The sequence below is a fragment of the Prunus persica genome, chromosome G3 (assembly GCF_000346465.2).
Source record: "Prunus persica cultivar Lovell chromosome G3, Prunus_persica_NCBIv2, whole genome shotgun sequence".
NCBI classification, from domain to species: domain Eukaryota; kingdom Viridiplantae; phylum Streptophyta; class Magnoliopsida; order Rosales; family Rosaceae; genus Prunus; species Prunus persica.
In genome coordinates, this window is record NC_034011.1 from 5,159,878 (window position 1) to 5,171,107 (window position 11,230).

General features: G+C 37.1%; 1 protein-coding gene across 1 annotated transcript; it reads right to left on the bottom strand.

Moving 5' to 3' along the window:
* Positions 1 to 4,406, bottom strand: LOC18781825 (probable sulfate transporter 3.4). The gene is made up of 13 exons (XM_007217573.2): positions 3,962 to 4,406; positions 3,573 to 3,621; positions 3,252 to 3,459; positions 2,837 to 3,008; positions 2,243 to 2,308; positions 2,050 to 2,163; positions 1,847 to 1,963; positions 1,631 to 1,757; positions 1,262 to 1,548; positions 887 to 1,077; positions 667 to 752; positions 482 to 558; positions 1 to 378 (listed from the first exon to the last, which is right to left on the bottom strand). The coding sequence occupies exons 1-13, from the start codon at positions 4,289 to 4,291 to the stop codon at positions 235 to 237; spliced, it is 1,968 nt and encodes a 655-aa protein (XP_007217635.1). The 5' UTR covers positions 4,292 to 4,406; the 3' UTR covers positions 1 to 234.

Consider the following 11,230-nt stretch of genomic DNA (forward strand, 5'->3'; position numbering starts at 1 on the left):
TTAGCGCTCATAATATCTTATTGTTAAGATTGAAGAACTTGGACCAAAAACTTCAAAATTTCTTAATTTAAAACGAAATGATTCTTTGCCTTGGATTCCCTACAAAAAGGGAAAAAAAGAAAGGAAAAACCGCTGGCCTCACTAGAGCTCTTCCTAGACTGCTGAGGCAATGCAGAGTTAGTCATATCCCTATATACTTCTCCTTCCATTGTCCAACTGAAGCCCTTTAGGAAGTCATGGTTGAGCCTTCCAAGCTGATGAAATGTCAGCTACAGCTTCACCGACTGTAAGATAGACTCCATTCAATCCGAACGACTCCAAAGTTTTTGATTGTTGTAGCTTTTCCATCACAGTTCCCACAGGATTTGCCAACACAAGCTAGGAGAGTAGTAACAAGCACCCATAAGAACAAGATATGAAAAATGGCTACACTAACTCACTGGAATTTCAGAACTCAAGGTAAAACTTGGATAGTTCTTACCTGAAGTGATCTTTTATCCAGCATCTTTCTGAGTTCAAACATCATGTCGGTACCACTAGTGTCTATGGCTGTCACAGCTGAGAAGAAGATGTAAAACTGTGAGCAAGACGCACAAAAACGCATTTGCAACCACATTGTTACATAACTGAGACAAGACTAACCAAAAAAATTCATAAACAACTTACCTGTCATGTCCAAAATTATACATTTTAAAGTGCTCTCATTGCTTGCTTTGATCCTCTCTTCTTCCTCCCGAACCCATCTTAATATCCTGTACGTAGCAAAATTCATAAATCAGATAACCCTAGCAAGAAGATGCTGCTCATACCCGTACTATTTCCTTCGAAACTCGGCCAGACATAATACGGTTTAGATAGAATAGTGAGTGCAAACATGTGAACTGACCTTTCTTGTAGGTAAGTTGTATTTGCAAAGTAGATGGGTGCCTCAATCGCTAGTATGAGAAAAGAAGGGATCCTTAAAGCTTCTCTGTATCTATTGAGACTATGGAATGTTTGTGTTCTTGGAATATTTCCTAGAACCATAGTGTTTGGCCTGGTGACATGAAGCAATATCTTGAAAATTGATACCCCAACCTGAATTGTACAGTCAAGATTTTAGAGACTGAAAGTAGGATAGGAAAACATCGTATACGAAAAGGAAAACCTGATATAGACAATAATCTAGGATGATATGATGATAAAAATCTAGGGTTTTTTGGTTGCCTGAACCCTTGAAACACAAATGCAAGAAAGCTTGAAATTAGGAAATCTATCTTACCGCAATTGCAAGACCAAGTGGGACGGAAATGAAGAGAACGCCGAAGAAGGAGCACATGCACGCCAAGAAGTCGAGTTTGTCAACTTTCCACAACCGGTATGCAGCTTGGTAGTCGATCAGTCCGCTCACAGCGGTGATGATGATGGCTGCCAAGATAACATTGGGGGTGTAGTAGAACAGTGGCATCAGAAACAGCAGAGTCACAAGCACAGCTGATGCCATGATAATGTTTGAAACTACTGTTTTTGCTCCAGCATTGTAGTTTACTGCAGATCTAGAGAATGAACCTGAAAGTAAAGAAAACATGGTTTTAGTTGTTGCTTTGCACTGCATTGCTTTAAGGTCAAATAAGATTAGGAGGATCTTCACCTGTGGTAACATAGCATGAAGAGCAAGAACCACAGATGTTCATGAGCCCAATAGCCATCATTTCTTTGTTTCCATCAACTTGGTAGTTTTTAAGAGCTGCAAATGTTCTTCCTACAGCAACCCCTTCCTAAAAAATGTAAGAAAGATGTGCTTGATTAATAACCCAGATTAGCAAAAGTCTTGAAGTTTTGAAAGCTCCAAAAATTTGTGTCTTACTGTGAGAGACAAGATCCCAGTTATGATGCCAGTTTTGATAGCAAGAGCAAGGAAAGGGCCGTTGAAATATAGCATGTTTGATGAAGGTGGGTTAAGACCCTTCGGCAAATGGCCAATCTGTTACATATAGACATTCAATTTAGACAGAAGAAAACAGGTTTAGAATATCACTAAAATCACCAAAGTTAGAGGTGAGTTCTTACAACTGAGATGTGAGGATTTTTTGAACTGAGGAAGAAGACTAGAACTGTGGAAATGATAACTGATGTTAATGGAGCAGCCGCTGCAACCCAAAAGAGTTTTGGTTTTGTTTTGCTCTGTAGCCAAATAAAAATAATTAGAAAAATTATAATTTAATGAGGATGACAAATTCTTGTAAACTGATATAGTTCTTACAATATGTCTTGTTGTGAATAGAAACACCAGGAAGATGAAGCCCATTACAATGGTTTGCCATGACCACTGCACACATCAAACCAATAATTTTATTAATAACAATTACAAAAAATAAGGACTCGTTTGAAAGTACTTTCTTATAAAGCGATTTACACAGTGAGACTTTTATTTGGGAATTTTTTTTGGGATGCATCTCTTCAAATGTACAAAATTGACCTCAAATTTTCCAACTAATGCATTTGGAAATTGGAGACATAAAGTAAGCAAGTGACAGATTCTCCAATTATAAAACAGAAAAGGGTGGGCACCTGCTTGGTTACAATAAAGCGCCATCTATATATACCTACCAATTCTATATGATATGATATATATTTGAAACCTTTTGATAGCAATGAGAAAGTATATATCCTTTCGTTAGAAAAACTCAAAGTAATCTTTTTTTCCTCAAAGCATTAATAAGAGTGCCAACAAATAGGACCTTCATTGATTTTTATTCCATGATGTTGTTGTTGTTGCCCATAAGGGTTGGTGTTAATTATAATAAAATATAAAAGAGAAAAGAACAAGTTGATTGCTTTTGCTAAAGCAAGTTACCTCTCCTCTGTGGTTGAAAATGGAGGACATGACAGAAAAGAATTGCATTTTGGTGGTGAAGTGGACAATTCCAAGCAACCCTTTCAGCTGTTGCAAGATCACAATGACTGAAGCACCCGCCATGAACCCAATCAGAGTTGCCTTTGAGAGAAAATCGATTATAAACCCTAACCTGTAAGATCATCCACAAAAAAATGTTAGGCATCCCCGGTGCAATGCGTCCGGCTCTAGTACAACAGTAGTGGTGTCAGCCGTTATGTAACGGCTTCCACATATTCTTTATTAGAGCCGGACACAGTTTTAGACTTATTTTGTTCAATAAAAGGTAGTTTTAAATTTTATTAAAAAAACAGTGAAGGGCTGGTAGTAAAAGCTGTTGGGTAAGTTGTGAGTATCATTTTCTCAAACTGAATACCTTAGCAGACCCAGAGAAGCCTGGAAAAGGCCAGCAAAACAGGTGGCTGTGAAAGCCAATTTGAGATAAAGAATTGGCTCCTCAGTGCTAGAAACAGCCTCACTTAACATTGATCCCATAACTAAAGAAGCTATTGAAACTGGGCCAACAGCAAGATGCCTAGAACTCCCCAGCACAGAATATATCAGGGGAGGCACAAAGCTCGAGTCTGCATGAATCCCAAATAATAATAAAAAAGAAACAATTAGGGCTAATTAATCAATTAATTATATGTCAATTCATCTAAAATAGAGGTTAATTAAGTATGATGTAGGTACTAACATAGCCCAACAATTGGAGGCAAACTTGCAAGCTTTGCATAACTGATGCCCTGCAATATCAGAGAACAGAGGTCTAAATCAGATCACCAAAACTATGAGTTGTCTTTTAATTTGTAGTTATCCGAAACCAACATTACCATATTGGAATTTGGAAAGAAATTAAGTACCAGTCAAATGAATGAAGGTTAAAAACAAAAATCATATGCACTTTAATATAATATAGTGACATACAAACCACCTCTTAATTAATGACATACAAACAATATGCAGAGCACACAACCTGACTTCTTTTGTCCATTGAATTGCAGTAAATGACAAAACACCATTACCATATGAGGGGGAGAGAGAGAGAGAGAGAGAGAGAGAGAGATTCATGACTTGTGTAGATACCTGAGGAATTGCAAGGCTGGCAATAGTGAGGCCAGAGATGATATCAGACTTGAGAAGCTTGACATTATACTCAGGGCCCCACTGGAAGATGGGGAAGAAGAACTGAAGACCCAGAAGAAGTTTTGTGAACCAAGTCTGGTTCTTGAATCTGTGAAGTGGGTTATCTGGGAAAAAGATCTCACCAAGCCTGTGCTTGAGTTTTTGCAAGGTGGTCTGTTTTGGAGGGAGGCAAACACTGTGAATTTCAAGGGGTGGCATTGCCTCTGTTGGGATTCTGATTGTGGTTTCATGGTAAGGAAGGTCTTCCACTCTGTTAGAGTTTATCCCCATCTCTGAAATTTTTATAAAGATCACCCCCTCAAAGTTCACACAAAAAAGGCCACCTTGAAGTTTTGAAGTTGAAATAAAATGACAGTGTGAGTTCGTATTTATAGAGCTTCGGAAATGGGAAAGGCACGAACGGAGTAGAGAGAGGGTGGCAAGTGTCAGGAGGATGGTAGTTATCATACAGTTGTTGTTTTCCTGCCTGAGGACAGTTTGGTCATTTTATTTGTGTTAGTGTTTTTTTTTCTTTGGGTGTTTGAGTTTAAAATAGAGACATTTAGTTATACAACCATTTTTAGCTGATATAGATAAATTTAGCTGATATAGATAAATTCTACAACATTTAATTTCTACTAGCCTCTTTTACATCTGCAAGAGGTTTGTTTTTTTTAAATTTAAATTTATTTTAGAATTAAAAAAATAATGGGTAGTTGTGTTCCATAAAAATAGGACCCATTATCTGATTTTTCTTTTAATTTTAATTTTTTTAGTATGAAAAAGTGTGTGACAGGACCCGCTCCGAATTTTCCGAAACCCGCGACGAATCCTGTGGAAATTCCCAACATCACCTCGATGTCGGGCCCACTTCTAAAACAATATCATTTTTCCAAAAAAAAAAAAGGAATAAGTACACGAGACTTTCTACCAAAATTTCGGTAGAGTCTTCCCTGTAAGTTGAACATTCTCCAAATTTCAACCTGCACAAAATTCACAATTTATATCCCAACAAGCAGCATGCACAATATAACTTCATGCAATTCACATAAACGGCCTTCGGCCTTCCGATAATTCGAAGCAAACCACCAAACACGCTATCAAGTCCATTAATACCTGAAACAAGGCAAACAATAAATTCAATCATACTTAAGAATGTCAAAGCAATCCACTACATTTAATTTTTTCAACATCCAACATATGAGGTTTTAACCTCCTAACACAAACACATCTCGTTCTCACTCAAATAGCAGGACCAACGACAAGGTCCGCATCATACTCAATAATACACAAGTAAAGTTTAACCCGTAGCTGCACCTAGGCATTACCCTAGGCTGCCTACGTATCCTCATTGAGGGATCAAGCCACACGTAATTCTTCCATACAAATTTCCAAATCCATCAACATGCAATCAATTACAGAAATTCCAAACAAAATCATTTTCAAACATCATTCGTTCCCAGCTCAGTATAATAATCCTTAATTCATCTCTCTATTAACCATATAATTTTCCCATACGCCGAAAATTCCAACGCCACGTATAGGGTCTGTCATCACATCGGAAAATTCTACGCTACGTGTGACCTAACCATCATATCATCTCCCCATACGTCGGAAATTCCAACGCCACGTATGAGGTCTGTCATCCCGCTGGAAAATCCTACGCCACGAGTGACCTGACAATCATATAATCTCCCCATACGTCGAAAATTCCAACGCCACATATGGGGTCTATCCCAACGCCGGAAAATCCTATGCCACGCGAGACTTAACAATCACATAATCTCCCCATACGCCGAAAATTCCAATGCCACGTATGAGGTCTGTCATCAAGCCGGAAAATCCTACGCTACGTGTGACCTAACCATCATATCATCTCCCTATACGCTAGAAATTCCAACGCCACGTATGGGGTCTGTATCAAAGCCGAAAAGTCCTACGCCACGTGAGACCTCAAAATCATAGGATGGTACTTACAGTGTAATCAAAATCCGGGGAGGTACATAGGGTAGTGCGTATAGCACTTCAAACTGACATTCTAAACTCTTTTTATAAAAATATATATTAAGTTCTAAAGTTGTATAAGCCTCAACCACAATCTAGCATCCGATAATCCCCGAATTCAAAACAAGAAATTAATTTCCTAATCCTACATAATCAACAAAACTCAACAACGCTCAAGACCTGTCACTATGGTCATTATAATCCTCCTAGGAAGGTAAAACTACCTTGGAAGACTCACAGTCAACCAAGGGTCAAACTACCCAAACTTGGTCAAACGGGCCCACGGGGCCCACGACCTCCAAATTCCGATCTGAAAGTTCCTATAGGTTCCACAAGGTTTAGGATATACATTCTACAAGTTTGGTTCGGATCGGACGGTTGAATCGCTCACGATCGCACGATTTGACGATTATTATAAACATAAACTTTAAGTTATTAAATCGGAACATTCGGGGTCCCGATTCACGATCCGTGAATTCCTACACGATCCTAGAAATGCTTAGATTAACATATAAAAAATTCAAGACCATCCAACGGTCCAAACCTAGCGAACCCGGATAACGCGCAATATGCGATATCCGTTCGAGACTCAAACGGTATCCAAATGGAAATCCAAGCACACCTACGCATTCAAGACAACAAGCGGATCGCATTAGGACATAATGCCCCTTTTCTACTGTGCCCACGTGCCGCCACACGTACCTGTAGCGCGTGGGTGTCCAAAGCAATTAGACATCACAGGAAATTCTCAAAATCACGGCTCAAGGTTCCTACCCTAGGTATAACACACTATTTGGAACAACTTTTATTCTACCCCAAACACGGACCGGAAGTAGCTGGAATCGCGATCCCAAAACCGGCAGAAATCCAATTCGAAAATCAAGCTACCTACGCTCAAAATCAATGCAATCCTAGTCAACCATCAGCTAGATTATGAAGAATGAATGAATTTTCATACCTTAATGGCCAACAATGGCGGCCAGAGGAGAGAGATTGGAGTCGGCGAAGTTTTGAACTAAAATCGGCCTAAAATCACCTTTTTTCGACCGCTGAAGCGGCGGCCGATGTCGGGGAAGGGCCGGGTCGTGACGCTGGGGCTGAGCCGGTCCTTTTGGCACCAGTCCTATCTGCAGCCGTGGCTGGTGGCCGGAGATTCGAAGAGAGAGAGGGGCTGCCGTCACGAGGAGAGGAGAGAGAGGGCGCGCGGAGGAGAGAGAGAGAGAGAGAGAGAGAGAGAGAGAGAGAGATGAGGGCTTTTCTGACTTTTATCAAACCCTTTTCGTAATATTTACGATTATGCCACTGATGGTATTTTGATCGTATCTCTCTCGTTACAACTCCGATTCGAGCCCATTACGTGTCTACGGACTCATCTCGTCGTGCTTTACGCAACAGTATAGTCAGAATTTCCAAATTCTTTCCCGGTCAAAAAGTTAACTTTAAACCTTATAAAATATTCTAGGGGCAAAATGGTATTTTCTCTGAATAAATTAGTATTTACTAATTTATTTAGGACCGGGTCGTTATAGTGTGAATTTACCATATTATCCTCATTTAATTAATAATTTCAATTCTTAATGTTTACATTAACCAAAGCATTTTCTGGTATTTTGAATGTTTCACCATTCTCTGCCTTTTGCTTTATATATATAGATAAACAAACCAAAAAAAACCTAAGAAATGACAGATGACCCCATTGAATTTAATTTTAATTATTAAATTACTTTGATGCCCTATTAAGTGTTTTGCGTTTTTTTATGAGGTTTTGGAGTTGAGCTTGTTTTAAGAAATCGATAGCAGGTTTGTAATTTATAGGAAGTTCAAAGCCTCTTTGTTATATTGTAAATGAGCTTTGGGTGTGTTTATAAAGTCCATTTCATGTATTTATAAATAATAATAATAAAAAATTGGGCCCTTATACTGGGTATAATAGTGAATCTCCCTTAAAAATAAAGGTCAAACTTCTCACCAAAAGCAAAAAAAGTTCACACTCAAAAAATTAGTCTTAGTCTAATGGGATATTAGTTAGATTGACCCAAGTTTTTGGTGTGATTCTAAGTGATTATGAATTCAAGCCCTCATTGTACTCGTGTGTGTGAGTTTCCCCTCTCATTCTTACTAACTTTGGCAACAAAAAAAAAAGGTCTCCAAAAAAAAAACTTAGAATAAAAGAAATTTTAAAAAAAAGTTACACTAGAAAAATTAAATTTCAATGAAAACTTTTAGTGGAATAATTTTTTTAATTTTTTATAAAAAGGTCACGTTCTGAAAAATTATTATCGATTATCACTTTTAATGGAATATCAAAGTTAAAAAAAAAAAAAAAAAATCACATTCGAGGTACTATGATTATTTTATTTTGAGGAAAATATTGTGCTCGCTTATTTATTTTAGCGTAGTTAAATTACTATTAAAAATTCCAAAAAAAAAAGAAAAGGAAGAATACTACAAATTTTTCAGTTTAATTGGATATTAATACATAAGAGGTAAGAACATGAAATTATCAACTAGATATTAATTTATACAGTCTTGATCTCTTGGACTATAAGGGTTCAAGAGATTTGTAGTCACTCACCGTTGGATGTAAATTCAATGGTTTACTCACTCTTGCACTCATTTTAAGAAACTTTTTGAACCACTGGATTAATATCCAACAGTGGGTGACCACAATCTCTTGGACTTCTGTAGTCCAAGAGATCGGGACTGTTAATATATATATATATATATATACACACGCCATTTGGCACAAGCTCAACATGTACCAATTAGTTTTCTTTTTTCTTTATTATTTTATTTTTAGAATTAAGAAAAGATAACATGAATAGTTGTGTTCCTTAAAAGTAGCCTATTATCTGATTTTGTTTTTAATTTTAATTTTTTAATATAAAAAATATGGATTTACCATATTATCTTCATTTAATTAATATTTTCAATTCTTAATATTTGAATTAACCAAGGGCATTTTCTGGTATTTTGAATGTTTCACATTTCTCTGCCTTTTGCTTTATATATAGAAGATATATATATTAAAAGAACGAAGATTCTCTCTTCTTCTTTTTTAATTGCAGAAACGTGGAAATATATTGACTTAAAACACATCAAATGATTTAACTAAACAGTGAGCAACTTATTACATGCTCTAATAACATAATTACATGAAAGTCCATGGGTCAATATCTTGTTCCTTAAAATTAGAAATAAGATTTTTTTTTATTATTAAAAGAAATTATTTAGTTGAAGACAAAAATTCAATAAATATGAAGAACATATTGCATTTCTTATGAATGCCAATTTATTTTATTATATCTGTTTTGTAATTAAAAATCAGCAAAATTTATTATCATTTATTTTCTGAAAGTAAGCCAAATGTGGCCAATTATCGTAAAGCAGATAAACATTACTCTATTTGTCCTCCTTCGTACCCTACCTCACTAAAATCTATGAAGTTTCAAATTGTTTTCACAAAATCCACTCTATTATTTTTTGGTCCCAAATTGGTGATGTCATAAAAAAATAATCCAAATGATAAATTTAACCTCAAAGATTAAATTACACTCAGACCCTTGAGGTTTACTCGTATTTTCACATAACCATCTCTTAAAGCGGACGAAAGCCGCACTAAAACTATTAGCGCACATCACCACAATTAACCATAAGCTCAAACAAAGCCTACAAACCCAATATAAATCCATAAAACAACCCATGAGCCTAAACGAACCCTACCACCACCACTTGAAGAAGCTCTGTCGCGGCCACACACCACCACCACATCTGTAACATATATGGGGAAAATATGACTTCTAGCGATCTACCTGCACATAAGAGTGAACAAATAAACGAAAACAACAACCATGTCAAAGAACAATTGGGTGATTTGCCGCAACCTCTGACGATGTAGAATAAAATTTAGGAAAATTTGATTGAGAACATAGACTAAAAAGAGTGATGGTGAACTTCAATCTAAGCATGGCTTATAAAAAAAAAAATACCACAAGGGGCTTTTTATTCAAAATGCCACAGTGGACTTATTCACTAACCTAAAAGGAATAGACGAGAAGAGAGGAGGGAGGGGAGGGAGAGGAGGGGCAATGACGCTTCTTCTCCTCCCCCCTCTATGAAGTTTTTCTTTAGGACTCCCGAAAGGAGAGAACGGCTAGAATTTAATTATTAGAAAGGGAAAGAAGTTAGATAGATATTGTTGTATTACCGTCAATTAATTGAAGCCTTTAGATTGTGATACTTTTCACAACAAATGAAATTGATTAAATATCATTCTTCGAAAATATTTCTAAATCTAATTTTTGTGTGTGTTTTTTTTTGTACCGTAGCTGAACTTTCCACACCAGTTAAGTATGAATCGGCGGTTGAGACCGATTCATCACAAAGCATAGCCGCCGTCCCCCCACCCCCCTCCCCGCGCGCGCGATTAGCAAGTGCTCCTGGAAGCTCCTTGGACATACAATTGGTGCACCGTGCCGATTATGCGGGACGAACTCGAAACCCCTCTCCCCACTTTGAAATTTTGCGGAGACTCGTGTCGACCTCAAAGGGCACTCCCACGAGTCTCACATCAAAACTAAGTACTAAGAGCATACCAAGTACTCTCTATAAATAAGGCCCCTTGCCCTAGACAAAGGGTAAGACTTTCAGCTTGATTCTCATGCCCTAGTATTTGTAAAACAACAAAGCTCTTCCTCAAACTTACTTTAGCATCGGAGAGTTTTCGGCTGGTACCACACTGGGGCTCTAGACCTCATCCGTTGCTTCTCTTCTTAGCCCATGTCTAAGCATCGCATCCCGAGGAAGAACGTGCTCGCACCAAGGGCTCACTCAGTCCTTAAATCGCCCATTTCATCTGTAAGTTGCATCTATCTCTATTTGTTTAGTTTTAGGGCAAACATTTTTGTTCTATTGTTTGTGATATAAAAGTGGATTTTCAAATTATTTCTCACTTTCTCAACAACCAAAGATTGACACAATCTTCCCCATAATTTTAATCCCCTTAAAAAACTTAAAAGGAACGTTTCCTTTGTTTTTTAGGTTCTTACCAAGATTAGCAATATATTTTAAAAAGAAAAAAGAAAGATGACATTGTTTATTAGTATGTAAAATAGGGATATTACTATGCTAAACAATATCATTTTAGCTTCGTGAGATTTTTATTTTTATTTTTTAACAAATTATGTCACGTCCTTTTGCAATTAAGGGGTTCTTTAAAAGCATGTT